This window comes from Lytechinus variegatus, chromosome 11, assembly GCF_018143015.1.
Source record: "Lytechinus variegatus isolate NC3 chromosome 11, Lvar_3.0, whole genome shotgun sequence".
Classification (NCBI taxonomy): domain Eukaryota; kingdom Metazoa; phylum Echinodermata; class Echinoidea; order Temnopleuroida; family Toxopneustidae; genus Lytechinus; species Lytechinus variegatus.
Window position 1 is genome coordinate 31,426,403 of NC_054750.1, and position 19,209 is coordinate 31,445,611.

Sequence of the window (19,209 nt, forward strand, 5' to 3'; positions counted from 1 at the left end):
ATAACACTATAGTTTATACATGCCTTGTCATGGTGGCCAATGCATTTATGCAGTGCAGTATGTACAGTACATTGTATACTGTATAGCCCCTATGGATAATTAAAATTTTTTTTTAATTAAGATATATTTCACAAATATCCGTAAAACCCATAGTAGAGGAATAAAAGCGATATAGCTCTATGAAGCTGCTTGCTATTGTTGACCTCATATCATCTAATATCCAAGAACCCCAGGACGATAAAATCTACTTATTGGCTGAAAAAAGGCTATAAAAATTGAAAAATTTAGGTATAATTACCTTTTAACTCTACAAATAATGTTTTAAAAGTACTAATTATAGGGAAAAAAAATTGCCTGCCCCCAAATACATATGAATAGACACCAACACCAAAGAAAAAGACCACCAAATAAAGAAGTTGTGGCCAAAACTGTGATTTTGGGGGGTTTGGGCGGCCATTTTGGATTTTGGCCCGGCACACTTTTTTCTCGGACCCGAGACAAAAAATATTGTCATTTCATGTTGAGATACATTACAAGGAATAAAAAAAAACTGTTCCCATATTGAAATCACAAAAAAAGTATTTTTGACCCATGTATAGCCCACTCCTAATTCCAATAACTTTTTAATTATTTGATGATTTTTTCTCAAACCTTCGGCAATATTTTTTATTATTTTTTCTGCTATTTTTACAATAAAATTTTTGTCAGGGTGAACTTCCCCTTTAATGAGCTACATGTAGTAAGCCCCCCCCCCCCACCACACTAACAGTAATATATTATGTGAAGATGGAAGTATGGCGCTTCAAGGTACGTTCATGTATAAATAATTGGGTGCAAAATACCAATAAGCACAGAAAGCAAGATTCACTAGCAGTGTTAGCTACAATGGACAGCAGTGGTCAGCCCAACCAGCACAGAAGATTTCTGACCATCACTCATCATGAAAACAAACTTCTTCCGTCCACCACCAATTTCAAATAAAAACGGTTTCAAAACTAACTCCTTGCAAAGACGAATTACACTTGGGTACAATTCCATCTTTAATCTTGTTGTTTTATTTGAATAATTTGCACTTAATATACATGTATATTGGATAACTATTCGTTATTTTCTAAGATTTAAATGTCAGATTGTTATATTGTTAATTGCTAAAATGTTCCTTCACTTTTGGCTTCATTAAAGACCACTTAACTCCGCCTGAAAAAAAAATTGTAATGCCATGAAATAGCAATCACTGATTGCTAGATTGATCTACATGTAAGTTTTAAAAGTAACAAGTACCGCTGCATGCCCTTGGTGACTTTCATACCCCTTTCATAAACCCAATTATGCGGCTAATAGCAGCATAATTTGGTCGTAAAATTGGAGGAGGACCAGAGTTATCCGCATTATTTTGATGCTGCTATTATCCGCATAATAGCAGCATCGGGACAAGATTTTGAGTTTATGAACGCATTTCCAAATAATGCGGATAATTGCCATGGTGTGGTCACAAGGTCACCCTTTTCCAACACAATCGCATCGGAGGGGGCGTGTCCAGTTGTCATGACGATTATCCACCTTTTTCAGGACGGGCGCTCGTAAAAATAATGCGGCTTATTTTCGGAGTTTGTGAACGCAATTTTTATTGAATTATCCGCATTACTCTTAGGCGGCTAATTGGAGGATGGGTTTATGAAAAGGGTATTAGACTTTATGCATATACATGTACATGTATGTCCAAACCTATTCACCGGGTAGACCTACATCACATAGGCCTACATATAGATCTGATGATATAGCCTACAATACAATCAACCTTGATTTGACGACTTTCTTGCTCACTTCTACAAATTACTTTTAATATTTTCAATGAAAATATGCATTTAAAAAAAAACAATACTAGAGTAATGAAAACCCTTGAAGACTGGATTATTCTTGAGCAGCTCACTCCAACATTTAATACCCATCATTAAAAAACATTTAATTGTGGTCCCCTAACCCCCCCCCCACCCCAAAAATAAATAAATAAACAAATGAATGAATGAATGAATGAATGAATGAATGAATGAATGAACCAATCAATCAATCAATAATTGAATGAATGAATGAACGAATGAACGAAAGAACAAATGAACGAACAAACGATTGAATGAATGAATCAATCAATCCATGATTCAATCAATTCATCAATAAATAAATACATGTTTAATTTAATAACAAACAAATAAACAACATAAACCCTCAAAACATGGACCTAGACAATAGGTCAATGGGTTTTTAAAAAATAAAAATATCTCACTTTACACTCGACATACATGTATGTAACATGTGTTAGCACATAATACACCCGCCTGTAACACGGAAAATTAAGTTATTGGCCAAGAAAAGCGAAAGGTGGGGACTTCACCTTTGACTGCATGACCTCAAAATCAATAGAATTCCTGGGATCTATGCTAGTATCATACACACCAAATTATAATGAGCCTATAGGTTAAAGTAAAACTAAAGTCATCTAGTTAACAAGGACTTCAGAGGGGTAAGATGAAAACATGTCAATGTGATCTTGACCTTTCACCTCAAAATCAAAAGGCTTCCTGGGATCCATGCTAGTATCATACACACCAAATTGTATGAGCCTATATGTATACATGTATGTAGGTAATCTGAAGTCATTGTGTATAGACTTCAGAAGGGTAATGAAAACATGTCACTGTGACCGTGACTTTTGACCTTTTGAGTTGACCTCAAAATCAACAGGCTTCCTGCGATCCATACTAGTATGAGTTAAACATGTAGCATTTACAAGTACAAGGAATACAGAAGAGTACGATGAAAACATGACATTGTGACCTTGACCTTTGATCTTTTGACCTCAAAATCAATAGGATTCCTGGAATCCATGCAAGTATCATACACATTGAATTATATGAGCCTAGGCTATTTACATGTAAGTTAAACTGAAGTTATCACATTTGCAAGGAAAAAAGTTAACGGACGGACAGACAGACAGACAGATGGACACCAAGATACCATTTACGTCCCGTCTAGATGGGCATACAAAAAGCTCTTGCAGCATACCTGGTACATGTTTATAAATAGACAGCACTGGCAAAAAAAAGCAAGTGGCACATCAGTCAAATTTGAGTTATTGTTGTTTTTTAAACACTTTGTATGTTGCACGTTCAAGCAAAATTTGGAGAAGAAAGATCGTTCTGTGGAAAGATATTGAAGAAAAGTTACAAGGAACTTATAAATTTAGTGAGATCAATCCTGAAATTAACACAAAACAACACATGTCATTGTTACTACCCGGTACTTACAGAATTGGTGCTGAAATGTCTCCAATGCAAGTTGATTTGATCAATGCAATGAAAACAAGTTTAAATGTTAACTTCCATACTTCCACTTTATTGGTGATGTTCCTCCAGAGTGAAAGTTCTGACCTGGAGAACCATATCAGCATCACAGACTTTCAACAAGATACAACAAATCTTTTCTCTTCAGGTAGGGTGAAAAAAGAACTGGTTTCTTCGAACTACATGTACATGTATGACAATTTGACAAAGGTGTTGCCAAGTTCAGAAACTGTACGAGATGTAACCAACTGTCTCATAAGCTGTGAAATCTCTCAACTGAGGGGTACACACACAAAAATTCTCCACCAGGAAATAAAGTAGATGGTCGAAGAGTAGACTTCAAGAAACCAAAATACAAACCAATTACAAACAATGAATACACATTCCACAAGAAATTAGCCTGGAATTCAACTGAGCTATATGTGAATGGTGTTTTATATTTGGAAAGAGAACCAGCGAGAGTTGCAATTCAATTTGAGATAAAGGTGATTTCACACCCATCAAACCCCCAAAATTACAATGCCTTTTTTTTATTGAGGCCTCAGAAATCTACAGTACTAGTACATGTACAGGTATGTACTTTGCAATGGCAATTCACATCTCCCCCAAAAGTTCTCTTGGCCAGTGATTTTTACATTTAATTTAATAGCATCTTGCTTTCCAAGTTTTTCTCACCTCGCATAAAACAATCTTATTCACTTTCATGGTCCTGCTGCAAAAGTCGCTATGAAAGTTTTGGAAGTTATGTTCTTATACCTGTAGAATTACTGATATTTTCTTTTGGGGACATCTTGCATACACTGTAGGTATTTTTCTTTTACAGGGGGAAAATCAACTTAGGTATTTTCTTTAGAAGGGTGTGAAAACATACAAGTATGGTGCCAATTATCCTGTAGAGATGCAATTGCATATATAGGATTAATCTAGAGATTGCAATGATGCAATCCCAAGTCAACTTGGGATTGCAATCTCGAGATTAATCCTACGAACTAGCGCGATAATTGCATCTCCATTGCAAATAATCTCGAGATTGTTCAGATTGGGATAATTTGCCGGATCAGAAATAACACACAAATTTGAAAACTCGGGATGGTGCAGACGGCCCTTTTGTATAATACCCTGATGTCTTCTCTATTCCATGTAGATACGAGATAACAACATACAATACATTTACACACATGTACTACAGGAGGTCCAAGGAATGGAAGGTCTAGCCCATATGACTCATCCTAAACTGACCTCACACAAGGTCTACAACGACTGACTGATCACTGACTGTCTCTCTCAAGCAAGATGACAAATTTTGTTTCGTGTCTGGTCTCATTATCGAACTCACAACAGGCCAACACAGGGCAGTCTGCCTTCACGATGTCTCGTAAAATTTGGCAAAGATTCAGAAAGTAGATCTGCACACTGGCCTTTAAATATCATTTCAAATTATCCAAATCAAAATAGTCAGTATTATCACACCATAGCTTCTTGTCCTTTTTTTTATTCAAATTATGCAAGTCTGCATATGCCGACTTAACCCAAGACAAGACAAGACAAAACATTTCATGAATGAATGCCCAACAAAAGATTTCATGAGTGACTGCCAAAAAAAATTTCACCAATTTGTTAGATTTTGAAAACTTATTAAGTATTTGTTAAAATCTGCAACTTGTCCAAAATACATACAACTGTATGACAATATATCACTAACCTCAAGATTAGTCCCCCACTGCTTTTAATGTTAAATATTTCACTCACAAGTGATATTATAACTTCATTCCAAATGAATCCAAGCTTGCAATTTTAAAGTCTGAGCTATAAAATGAAATGTACACTCACATAGAATCATAAAAAGTCAGAGAATGAGATTGTTTACACCTTCCGAACAAAAGGCTTTCTACATGAATGACCAGAAATTGGAATACCAACCAAAGAGAGTGCTAAAATGGACCCTGGAATCAAGAGAAAAACACAGTTGAATGACTGATATTTCCCAATTCTTATAAAGTGAATGCACTTGTGCGCACAATCACAATAACAAAGTAGTGTAAAAAGCAATTTATAGCCTACTAGGGTAAAAGAAGGAACTCCCACTTCCCTGTGTGCATCCAGCCCACAATTGGGTTCTTCTTCTGATAAAGTACAGTCCATCTACTGGTGTATTATCGTAGTTATATTTGGAAGGTCGGTGTGGAGTATAAACATGTACAGTTCAATTTTTTTTAATTCTACAAAGTTATTAAGTGCAGCTAAATTAAAGCCAAAAGAAAATGCAACCATTGTTTTCTTATCATTAAAGGTTGGCTTTGATTCTATAAATTTATTGTGGATCAGATTAAACAGTTTGTATTCATGACTGCAACTTTAGATTTATTTAAAAATTAGGCTACTACACAGAAACATTTCTTCAGAAATAAATACAATCACTATCAAAGTGTAATAATGGAAGATCATTTCACTTTAACTACACAAAGTCTACTGATCTTGAAAGCATCAGGAAAAGTTCAATTCTTCAAAATCAACAAACAAATGAAAAAAAACCTGGAAATTGCAAAAAAAAATGATCAATACAGATTACAAAGACATGAGCAGAGATGCATTAACCCTGTACACTGTATAATAGAATTATCAGTTAATTTGAGATCCATATATTTGCTCTGATCTTGTTCACCTATACTGTACAGTGTACATTTACATCTGGCTTCCTTCCTCCATAGATATCAAGTCAAGAATCACAAAATGTCATCTCTTCTTGAAACAAAAAGACTCTTCTGTATTTTGTTACTTTTTGAAGTTTACTACAGCCACAGGTCAAACTTTTAAAGATAAAACAATAGATCTAATTCTAAATACAAATTTTCATTTCATTTTGATGTCCCATTTTAAACTTTACAGAACTTTTCAGATCGAGGTCTACATAAAATATTTATAACATGGCAAACATAATGGTTAGACCCTACATGTACAGGTACTATGATAATCAATCGCCATTGACAGTGTTGGTGTACATGCAGGCTATTGCACCGGACTTTATTTGTCTTTTGATTGTAAACAACAGGGTCCTAGTCAAGAGTGTCAAAGAATTGATTGTCAGACTAAATTTCAATGTTAATTATTCAAGTGTTGTAAGATTTAGACGCCCATGATCTATTTTAGGCCAAATATACTTACACCAGGAATTCCATAATGTCCAAGACTGGAATCCAAGTCTGGATCTGCTTTGCTATTCCGGTTCTTTTTCTTTGATCCTGGAAACAGTTTTTTACTCACAGACATATTGGCAGCAAGACAAGGGTCAAACAACCAACAACTCCCTCACATAAATCCCAACTTGTTAGGCCCTACTGTAGACCTACTCTGTCTAAATTTAGATCCAAACAGTCTTTTAATGTATAACGATGTGGACTGTCAGAGTTAGTTTAAGCATCAACTCTCAGTTTACATCTTAAAATCCTTTAAAATGTCACACTCCTGATGCATTTCAATGAAGAATAAATCCTCAATGTGGGTTAGGAAATCTACGCTCGCTTATGATGGTGGAGTTGATCATGATGTGACAGACAATAAAAGACACGGGTCTAATCCTCAGTCAATTAATTGAGCTCATCATCCTCTGGTCTGTTTAAAGTTGGAGACTAAATCATGGAAGTTAGTTTCCAAGAATCCAAGTCATGAGTTTAGTTGATCAAAGTTTTTAATCATGCAACTTCACTCCAAATTTAGTAAACAATGATTCTTCACACTCCAATCCAATTTGCCAAATATTAGTATGCTTCATAGTCATAAGAATCCTTTATATCCAAGAGAAAAGATGGTAGATGCTTCCTGAAGAATATGCTGGTTAAACTAAGTGTGAATTCACATTTACTGGCAGGGGTGTGTTTATTATGCTGGTCCAATTCACTGCACATACTGCACCGTACGCTTATCCGTCAAACCCGCGGCCGGTGGGATCCCGTACAGATCATCTCATTGACCGCTAGCTGAGATCGTGTTGACTGCGGTCGCGCTATCTTGTCTGCTCCAGCTACTCCTCCCCGGGCGGCTGGGCCCCCGGTGTAATCGCATTGTTGAGACGGACCCTTAAAAAGTTTAATAGAAGGACGCCATCTTTCGACAATAAGCATTATAATGAACAAACTTTTATTTCATTTCCTCTAATACATACAGATTATTTTGTTTTTATTTGTCTAATTCATCTTGGTTATATCCAAAATAGCCATGGTTGTTCCATTCAATCAAACAATCAAGAAGTAGACCATTTAACCAACTTCAAAAAATAAAAATCAGTCACTTAATTAGGTCTAAAATTTACATCTAAAAAATAAGCCTAACCATTTTCTCTATAGCGTTTTTGTTTTCTTTAACAGTTCCCTAAGGTGGGGGGTCACCCTGACAAAATATTTGTTTTAAGAAAAGCATTCATTTTGGCTAAATAAATACCAATCATTTTGAAAAATATTAGGAAAGCATTGACGACATTCCATCAAAGAATAAGAAAGGTATCAATTCTATTTCAAGACGTCATGGGCGAGCAGCTGTCGCGTATAAATTATGAATATGCCTATATCAGCCTCTTATTATACGGATTGAATAAACTTTTTTCTTAGAAGCATTTTTGCAATTGTTTGTTCAATTTAATATTGAAATGGCAGATAATGCCATTTTCAATTTTTTGAGAAAATTGTATTTTAGGGAAGATAGCTGGTTGCACATGACCTCACGTCAAAACTTTGAATATTCATAATTTGACCATTCTTCAAAAGATTCTCGTTAAAGCTTAAAATGTATTTTTACTTTCATTTTTTAGGATTCATTATCAAAACAAAGTACGAGTTGGTACATTTTTTAGAAAGTCATGACAGTTGTAAATCCAATTCGATTTGAAAAATCCAATAATAATAGTTAAAGAGTGGAATGTAGCAAGCGGAAAATAATCGCAGCAATTGAATGATCTTTATTTTGACTATGTTTTCACTGATAACATTATTCGGAAAGTTTGCGTGTTTTTTTTTATCCTTTAACAAGTTACACCTAGTTACCAAGAATACGGATAAAATTTCCATGAATTTCATTGAATGCAGTAGAAAAGAGCATTGCCGATTAAATGGGCATAGGTGCTGCGGCCTGGAATCGAACCCCGGACTTTCTATGTGATAGCAGGCGCATTAGACCACTCGGCTACTATTAAAACAGAGTTGAATCGATATCAGTACGGTAATAAGGCAAAGATTTTGAGGGGTAAAACATGGTGTATGGGGAAAATTTTTCTAAATGGAAAATGTTGACCTATCTTATACAAAAATCAAATTTTGGTGATAAATTATTCTGAGAATAACAATATTTTCCGTCTTTTCCTTTCCATTTCTTCCTTGGTCATGATTTTTTTTTAAACTTGCGAATCGGGACCAGAGTTAGGTAAAGTAAGTAAACTTGCGAATCTAAAATAGGACCAGTTCATTAAATTCGAAATTTATTTCATATCTTGACAATTTAAATTCAGAAAAAGGCAATTAACTTGCCAGAAGTCCACGAGTCCTAAAGGTCATCAAAGAACCATAATTGTTTTTTGATTGGTTGTTATCTCTAGGACAGTCAATTAATTCAGACGAAACTGGAAAGGGAAATGTATTTAGGAAAAATTGGAAGAGGAATAGGGAAATGTTCATGGATACTGGAAACGATTAGAGTATGCCCACAGAAACGGCTGTTTTTGTTGTAATTGTTCTCCCTTTTCTTATTTTTTCTCTGTTGTTTTTTACTTCCCTCTTTACCATGTTCACCTTCCTTATGTATTTCATTTTTTTCTCGTTTCCTTCTTCTATTCTCCTAGTTGTTCTTATTGCCCCTCTCGAGATTCCCTTTACTTTATCATCCTTCACACTTCTTGATCTCATTCGAATTCTTGCTCTTGTCTCTCCCCCCTTCTCTTTTCGTTTCCTCTTACAGGGGCTGATCGAGGGTTTTCGAAAGGGGGGGGGGGATTTTTTCCGGAGGAAAATTTGGAAAAGCCACCTCCAAAAAAGGTTTTCAACCACAAATTAAGGACATTTCGTACCCGAAATTTATATTTTGCTTCTAAAGGGGGGGGGGGGGCACGTGCCCCCTGTGCCGCCCTCTGGATCCGCGCCAGCTCTTATTCTTATACATTCGCTCTTTCTTATGCATCTCTAGTCTCCTTCATTTGCTTAGTAGAATCTTTCATTTTCTCTTCTCAACCGTTTCACTTTCCTTATTTTTCAAATTCTTTAATTTTGTTATCTTCTTCCTTTCCTCCGTTTTTAAAAATCTTACTCTTTCCATCTCAATTCTCCTTTCCTTCTCCCCCACCCCCTTCTTTATTTTATATCCTTCATTTTCTTGTCACTTTTTCGTTTATCTTATTTTGCAAATGTTTCTCCATTGTCTTTGTCCTTTTCATTTTCTTTCACCTATAACTTTTCTTCATATTCCTATTATCACTTCTCCTTTAATTCTTTTTCCTCCTTTTTTGTGGGTTGCTCTCTTCCTTATCCATTTCTCCACTAGATTTTTCTACTTCATCATCATTTTACCCTATCTCCCTTTCCCTTGAAATATATCGTTTCAAATCAAATCAAATCATTTATTTCCACTATAATTTACAAAAACATTACAAATATGTACAAAATAGGAAACAAACATAATTGGAAAAGGAAAGTGAACCGAGTTGTCAGATATTTGATTTGAATAAAAATGAAATGTACACGACAGTTTTTCTCCGGCCCCTCTTCTGTTTCTCTCTCCATTCTTATTATGTAGGCCTAGAGTAACGATGTATTCCACCGCCACATCTACATTTTTCAAAATATATTTTCTTTCCTTTTTTTACCCTGCTATCTGTCTTCATCAAAATTTATTTATCATTCCTCTTTTGTAATTAGAAAACACAAGGGATATTGCTAAATAAAAGGGAGCTCATAAAATGTCATAATTTAAGTAAGTTTTCAGTAGCATCAGTTCCTACGATCCTAGATGCTAAAGTGGTACAGTAGAGACCTCTATATTCGTTTAATTGACCATCTTTTGTTCTCATCATTCAGTGTTAAACTGACATCAAGTAGGATTAAAACTTCAAGTGCCTTTTAAGTTATGACGTCAAGCAGCGTATATGGAGTGCGTGCTGACTATTCAATCTTGTTTATTTTCTGGTTCTATTTTGATCATACTATTGAACTATTATGACATTTGCACAATGGAAATAGCACTAAGTAGCATGGATCGACGTGAAGTGATATAGAAGGCAATAATCAGCACAGCATATTTACCAATAGTTAAAAAAGGTTAAGTGAAATAAAATAACTTTAGCAAGGTATGTTGGTACAGGTCTAAACGGTAAATTGCCAAATCGGTTACTGCCAATTCGTCCACTCACCATGTGGTCTAACTTAAGTCTAATATGCCATTCCGTCCATCAACATTTGGTCCAATAGCCATTTGGTCCAATCATCACATCGTCTAATCGCCAGTTCGTCTATGACCATTTCGTCTGATAACCAGTTTGTCTAATTAATATCCGTTTTATTTTCATTCATTTTGCCCAATTAACACAAGTCTGATTAGACCAACGTCTAAATGGCTATTGGACCAGCAGGTTATTTTAGACGAAATGGCAGTTAGATCATCTGGAAATTGAATGAACTGATGGTAGACCAAATGATAGTAAACGAATTGGCAGTTGGACGAATTGGCAATAGACCAAATGAAAATAAACTGGTCTAAACTAGTTTCTACCGTATCTGATCTATATATCCGATATATTTCTCCTGAGCATATTAGTGGTAAATTGCCACTAGGTCTACACCCACTTCGTCTAATATCCATTTGGTCGCATCTCACGTGATCTGATCCTTCCTCCACGATCGTTCTACTACCAGTTTGTCTACAAACTAATTGGTCTGATCGCAATTTAGCCCAATAACAATTCTAATTTCCACTTAGTCTATACCTATTCTATATCCACATGGTCTAAAATGGGTATAACATCACATAGTCTAAGTGATTAGATGAATTGTTTATCATTCCAATTTTCATTCAACAAAGTACAAACGAATAAGTAGACTTGGACGATTGACTGGCTGAGCACAAGTTAATGACAATAGACCAAACATAAATTAGGCCAAAATGATGCTAGACCAACTGCTATTTAGACCAAGAGACTGTAGACCGTGTTCATGACCATAGAAACATATGTGTATTTGTTGAACAGCTTTTACACCCTGAAAATCATTGAAAGACCATAATAGTACGGCCACAACGACTAAATCTTTATCAATTTTTTTTTTGGGGGAGTGGGTGGGTCTTTTATGCAATCTATGATTTAATGGCAAACTCATACAACTCTTCCATGGGTTTTCACTATATTTTCTTAAACGATCTTATAATTCACGAGTTCACTGTTTTGAATTAATGGATCCACTCTCCAAACAGTGTGGGACTCCTGAATAAAATAGCATACTTATCCATGGCAAGAGGCGTCAATTGGCGCATTGTGACAAAAACGCGCATCAGCATTGGACATTTTCTAATACATGCGGTAAATAAGCGTAAGTTATACAGGAATTCTGCATAAACCATTGGTTGAACTGATGGTTTTAAAAACTACGTTTATGAATTCAGGCCTTAACGGCAATCAGACCAAATGGTTAGTCTATGAGCTGGTTGTATAGGATTAGACCATGATAAAATCAAACAGAAATTCGACAAAGCATAGCAATCAGCCATTGACCAACTTCAATTAAACATCTAAAACATACAATTATTATCTAAATCACTCGTATCAAAATAAAGATACCCTCACAAATCTTTGTTGTGCACATAATTTAATTGTACAGAAAATTGAGTTTGATCTTATTGACAATAAAAATACATAATTTACATTTTGTCTTTAACAAAAGAAGCATCAGATATGCAACAAGAATGACTTTATATCATGCATGTTGATGCTCAAGCTCTGCATTGTTATACATGGATGTGGGATAATCAAACACATTTTATGAATATGTAAAAGTATGTTAAGAAACCATTTTATCACTAATTCTGTATCAACATGACTACACAAAATAATCAAGTTATTCATTAAAAATAAAAAGTTTATACCAAGTGAACACTGTTTCTACTGGTTCACTAAATGCAAAAATGTGGCTTTTTTATACAGTGAGTACCAGAAAAATGAAGCCAAATATTACTGATTTAACTTTATAAAAAAATATGATTAAAAAATGGCACATCATCTAAAAGCATCTGGTTCTACGAATGAGTAAAGACAATTTATAAAATTATTAAATATCATTATTACAATGCAAAAATATTGTCACAATTCTGATTGCCTCTGAAAAAGTATGTGGCATAAAAAATGCCAAATGATACCATATAATAAATTGGCGGTCATCCGAACAGTCGTATCCACATACGATGGTGCAAACCCATTTTAGAGAAAATTGACTTCAAGGTTTACTTTAATTTTCAAACTTAGTTCTCCAGCCTTCCAACATATTCATTGCTAGAAAAATACATGGTTGGAAAGACCAAGACAATTGTTCGACAATGGTATCCTTATTTTTACACAAATCCAAGGACCAGAGAAAATATCTCAAAAGAGCTCCATGCTTGTAATTTCGGTTTGAGCGGCTTAGATTTCCCCTGTACAAAAATGCCATAGGGGATACAACAACCCTGACCACGATTTCAATGCGCACGGTCAGTCATAACGTTGTATCTTTTACAGTATACGTTTCCAATAGCATTTGCGCATTTATCAAAAATATGTATGGCATCGCTGTGAAAATCCCCTTATATCTAAGAAACTAAAATAAATTGCAGCCTAGAAAATTTGGTTATGAATAGGACTTGTACTTTCATTTTCTGCAAAAATCAATATTTTGACCAAAAATGACTGATACGACGGTTCGGATGAACGCCAATGAATTTAACAAATGAAATCTACATCAAGAGGCACTGTCACACCTCTACCATCAAGAAATAGTTACTAATATAAAATGAACTGCCAATAGCCCACCCACTAAAAAGAGCATGTACTGTACTTATTTTAATTACAAGAACTATTGCAGTGTGAAATAAGTAGCAAGAACTTATATTACAATGGGTACTACACAACAAGGTCAATTTTATCAAGCATTTTGGTACTTGAAAAGATTTTCATTAATCAAGAGCATTTTCCTGATTGGAGAGGTATGAAATACTTTTTTAAAAAGTTACTTGCAGTGATAAAAATAGAAATATTCAGATATATATACATAATTTTACATTTATGAAAACAGAATGGACGGATAAATATCTGATCATAAATATATACATACTTCAAGTAGAAAAACAAGTATCCATACAATGCAGGCAGGTTTGTTCAATATAAGGTGAGTTGCAATAAAATTTTGAAGGAAATTGTTTCACATGCATTTAGAATAGTTCAATGCAAACAATGCTCTTTGAAATTCAAAATTTAGTTTTGGATGGAAAGAAATAAATACAAAACTTCAATTCCATTTTCATTGATGATAAGAGATATCATTATCATTTTGTGTTTCATAAAACTGCCTTTACAATTGTGCAAGACAAATTCTTTTCATATGACAAGAATATGAAGTGCTATGAAAAATGTATTAAAGCAAAGAAGGTTTTCCTGATATTCTAAAAAAAAATTTGCCGTAATTCTCAAAATCATTTTAAATACGTGGAATATATAAACTTGGCCCTTCAAATGGTTCATCAGCTATTCAAACTTTGCCTTCAAAATTACTCCTACATTGTTAAGATTAACATAAATTTGGGTTATATCATTTAGCACAAGTCAGAACAGGAAAGGAGGGGGTGTTTCACAAAGTTTCAAGTGTGGATAACAATCACACTTAAATTCCCATTTGCTTGTGGTATATATCGCACCACCACATTGGTCAGATCATGCTAAGTGGGCGCACACTACTGCTAGAATTCAATGAGGTGTAATACATGTAAGATACTGTATCATATGCATTTTGGCATTTATACATGACTCTACTGGAATGTTGCAAGAAACCTGCAATCGATTGCAAGTCAATTTTTGGTCCCCAAATCAATAATAAGTCTTGTAATCAATTGCAAATTTGTAATTTGCTTGCTGGTCTGTTTCTTGCATCAACCAGTATAAATTGATTTTGTTTACCGGTAGTTAAATTTGATCTATCACTTGAATCTGAAATTTGCAATTGATTGCAAATATCTTCTTATAACGCCCCCTAAGTCACCTTTAAAGATAAATGCCAGTTCTGGTAACGATCTCAAAATGAGTCTGAACAGAATCCAAGAAAATGACCACTAAAGTGTTTGTATGAATAGAAAAATATGTGCCCAATGGCTCTGGAAAAAAAGTGTAATTGCTGAGAAATGAGCAATGAGCAAAATAAGCATGGGATTCCATAAAGTGTTAGGTATTTTTCCAAACAATAATATTACACGGTCCTGCATATGCGTTTCTGTGTTGGTGATTATCGGAATTATCGGTTTTCAGCTAAGACTTTTATGATTTCACAATGATAAGTTTATTTTAATGTACCAGATCTAGATCTATTATTATATGATGGCATTTAACCTGATTTTATAGACTTTCGCAAGAAATGTTTGCTGCATCTACTTTCCTTTACCTTTAGCTCTTTGTGAAACCTCCTCCAGCAAGGCATGAAGTCATGCACAAAATCCAAAACAGTTTTTATGAAACACAACCTCAAGTCTATAATTCACCTCCCTTGTGACGCATTTAATATTCTGACCCACAAACAGATGATTATGTTGCATCATACTCTTTGAAGCTCGACAACGAACCTCTCAAACTCTCCCTGCTCTTCTGTCCGACGCTTGCCAATGTTATCTGCGTTCCTGAAATCAGAAGTAAACAGATCAACAAAAGTTTGAGAAAAATCTGACAAATAATGAGAAAGTTATGAGCATTTGAATATTGCAATCACTAATGCTATGGAGATTCTCCTGTTGGCAATACGACAAAGATACCTGTGTGATGTCACATGTGAACAACTCTCCAATTACTTTAGTATATATTTCACTAATGCTAAAACTGCCTCTTTTATCAAATCTATCAGTAGATCATGTATTCTTTCTATAGGAGGGCATGTAATACATATTTTTAATGAATAAATTATGGATAGAGTTTGTATAACCTTAAGAAAAAGCAAAAAAAGACATTTTGGGGTATTTTATCCATGTATTCCATCAAAGGGAAAGTTGTTCACATGCAACATCACACATCTTTGTCACATTGCCAATGGGAGGAGCTCCATAGCATTAGTGATCGAAATATTCAAATGCTCATAACTTTCTTATTATTTGCCTGATTTGTCTGGGCAACCATGAATAAAGCGGAATTGCAGTTATAAGGTGATATATGACATTTGAACACTAGAAATGTTGTCAAGCTTTATAGATTTTTATTTTCTTACCCTAACTCATCATCTTTATGACTGATGTGAAGATTAGAGAACGGTGTAAGAAGTCTGATGGCTGCTCTCTTCTTCAATACCTCTACTGTATCACTGTCCTTTAACTGGAATCTAAATTGGATGGAATAACAAGAAAAAATAGACGGTTGCTTGCGTCAGGAAACTACTTGAATATATATAAACAAACACACACCACGATGTAACCTGTAATTCTGTAATTTACAAGCAATGAATCATTTATATACAAAGTGAATATATAAACATCAATTTTATGATATTCTGAACAAATTTAAGTATTCTGTTCTGCACTAGAAAAGTATATTGTTTGTCTAAAGCTTATTTGGTCTTATCCCACTTGTCCTAACCCCACTTCATTTATGGCCAGTTTGCCTTGTTTCAAGTTCAGTTGATTGAAAAAAACCTCACCTAAATCCCATTAAGAAATGAGCACATGGACAGAATTTGGTAGTCTCAAGAGATTCTTTGAATTTACCCTTATATTTCTAAAATGCTTTGAACTTGTTGTATCATCTGCAGAATCAATCCCTTGAATTACAACAGACTTACGTCATCTTTTCAGGATCTACTTTGCTTTGGACGTCAGTTGATTCTTCTTCTGATTCTTCTATTTCTTCTTCTGTAAAAGAAAACAAAATCAAATCCTGTGACAGATTTTCTTTGAATGGTGATCTTTTCGAATTATTCAAGTACTTGAATAGTATTAGTCTGATTCACAGGCAAGCTGACCAGGGCCCCGTCTTACAAAGAGTTGCAATTGATCTGATCAACCTCAAGTATTGGAAATCCATCAACGCCATAATTTTTTTTCTTTAGGAAATTTGCTCAATGTCCTTTGAAAACAAAGAGAAGCATACTCAATTGTCAAGAAAACAATGAATATATAAATATATCATATCTAGAAAATATTTTGAACAATCATGTATTTTAGATGTTGACGTTGCTGGCATTCCTTTGAGCAGCTTACTGAAACACATTTATATATTACTGGACATGTCATCCTTTAAAAATAACAAATGATATCAATGAAGTAAAGACAAGTAAAAAAAAAAAAACCACTTACCCTGTTCCTTGAAAACTAATTCATAGTAAAAGTGAGCTGGATTCCTGAAAGAGCTTGGCCAGATGTAACCTTTGCCCTTTGGTTTGTATTGCTTGGTGACCTTTGACCTTGCATCCTTGGAGTTCATGCCAATCCCATAGACATAGAAGAGTTTCTTCCCCCGCGTGCTCGGGGCACCCTTGTAAACATAGCGGAACTTGTACTTGTCGTCTTTTCTAGCAATGGCAGCTGTGAAATAAAGTTGAATAAATAAAAGAGGCGAATAGGTAATCTTGACAACTAATGCAGAAACAAAATGGCATGTACTCTGAACTTGGGTTTAAGTTAAAGTCTGGTCTAAACTAATCGCAATCAATTGTGACACTATTACTGATAAGAGTCGATGTTCAAATTTTCAGCACATTTTTGGGCTCAACCAATTCAGAATCGACTGTTGAGAAATCATAAAAGCAAACTTCTTCACCATTGCAACATGGGTAAAACAGTATGAATATAATTATTCTGCATTTCTGGCTTTCCAAAATTTTAGCAGTTAGACCATGACATTAGTTAAACTGGGCTTCATAATATGTTTAATTACATTCATTAAGGATCAGGTTTGTAAAATCTTGCAGTATTCTTTGACAAATGTTCTTCCAATTTATTCATGACGTATCATGTTCCTGTGATGTTCTGCAACATACAGCATGATATTCCATCTTCTACATGTGTATAGTACCTACCCTTTTCCCAATGTCATCCTATAAACAATACTTATCTAACAAATTTTAATGATTGGATCTGAGAAAGCTACAAACAAACATTATCCTAACATTTTCAGCCCATTCTATTCATGAGAAAAAGGATTTGCATAAAAAAAGAAATATGATAATAATAGGCATTTATATAGTGCAAAAACTATTTCTATATATGCTATTGCGCTGCAAGAGCTTCCTAGGTGCTGTGCATACTATTGCAATAGATGGGTTTTTCATTTTAACTTGAAATTGAATATGTTGATATCTTATTTGAAAAGGCAATCAAAACATAATGAATTTTAATGTAAAATCACATATATATCCAGATCTACTGACCCATTTCAAAAAATTACACATCCTTGACTAGTTGACTTAACAGGGCATAGTTATTGTATAATCTACTAATGAATTGGAAAAATATGCACTTCTGGGGGATTTACCGAAAACTTAAAATACATTTTAAGGGGAAAACTTGATTCTATACCTTCACTATAATCATCCAAACGAGAATGATAGAAGTATCCCTTCTTATTGACGGTTACATCCTGGTCTGCCGTCTCGTGTTTCTCCTTTTGATCTTCATTTCGTCTGTATCTGACTGTGCCGTGACCAAGGTCTATCAGAGCTGGGGCATCTATTAAAACACTCTGGAAAAGGAAAAGGTGGAATATTTAAAATGGAAGTTCACCCTGACAAAAACTTAATTGTAAAAATAGTAGAAAAATGTAATAGAAAATAATGCTGAAGGTTTGAGAAATATCAAAGAACAAAAAAATAACTAGAATTTTAATTATTTGATTTGTGACATCATATGCGAGCAGCTTTCTTACATAGACCCAATTGTGTGGTAAAAAAATTAATGAAGTGTCATTTTCCCAGAAAATTGAAAATGGCTTTTATTGTACCTTTAGTACATCAATAAACAAATCATTTTACATGCGTTCCTAAACGAAAATACGTCATCACGAACCATTAAAAAATTGAAATTTATGCATTTTATGTTTTAATACATAACATATGGAGCAGCTCCTAGTTTATGACATCACAAATCCAAAACTTAATATTCTAATACCTTTCTTAATCTTTATTGGATTTCCCTCAAACCTTCATCAATTTTCTTCTGCTCATTTTACAACAAACTTTTTTTCAGGGTGAACTTCCCCTTTACAATAAATTTAAGAAACATGTGTGACTTAATTTAAGAAGTAAGCCCAAGTTACATGTGGCCAGTTATTGGCAGTTAATTTAGTGAATGTACCCCCTACAATTGCCATTCCAATCCTGGCCAAGATTTCAAGAATGATTGATATGGCATGACATCACTCTCGCCGCACTGACACACCGACAGTCTAGTCGTGAGACAGTGAACGACACGGCTGGTCCCCCGACAATATTCACCTCTCCCCCGCCAGCTTTCTTGCTTTCTTTGTCTGCCAATTCGACTCGAGGATTCAGTGGCACACCAACTACTGGGTTCTTTCCAGCACCAGCACCCATCACTCCATTGTTTCAAGAAAACAAAATCATCTAAATACGTAAAAATAAAAGATTTCCGGGTGACTTTTATACGCTCAGATCAGCTGAAAAGTAGTTTACTC

The 19,209-nt window shown here is 34.6% G+C and overlaps 1 protein-coding gene across 1 annotated transcript; it reads right to left on the reverse strand.

Moving 5' to 3' along the window:
- Nucleotides 1-15,061: 15,061 nt before the first annotated feature.
- LOC121423795 lies at nt 15,062-19,209 on the reverse strand. The gene is made up of 6 exons (XM_041619283.1): nt 19,010-19,209; nt 18,096-18,258; nt 16,875-17,102; nt 16,361-16,430; nt 15,794-15,904; nt 15,062-15,215 (listed from the first exon to the last, which is right to left on the reverse strand). The coding sequence occupies exons 1-6, from the start codon at nt 19,106-19,108 to the stop codon at nt 15,134-15,136; spliced, it is 753 nt and encodes a 250-aa protein (XP_041475217.1). The 5' UTR covers nt 19,109-19,209; the 3' UTR covers nt 15,062-15,133.

What these genes read in the sequence shown, in the direction of transcription:
- LOC121423795 (XM_041619283.1), bottom strand. Translation starts at nt 19,108, where the DNA reads ATGGGTGCTGGTGCTGGAAAGAACCCAGTAGTTGGTGTGCCACTGAAT. An exon ending in ATTAGTTTTCAAGGAACAGG is followed by an intron (nt 16,431 to 16,874) that starts GTAAGTGGTTTT and finishes TTTCTTTTACAG; the next exon opens with AAGAAGAAATAGAAGAATCA. An exon ending in CATAAAGATGATGAGTTAGG is followed by an intron (nt 15,216 to 15,793) that starts GTAAGAAAATAA and finishes TTCTGATTTCAG; the next exon opens with GAACGCAGATAACATTGGCA.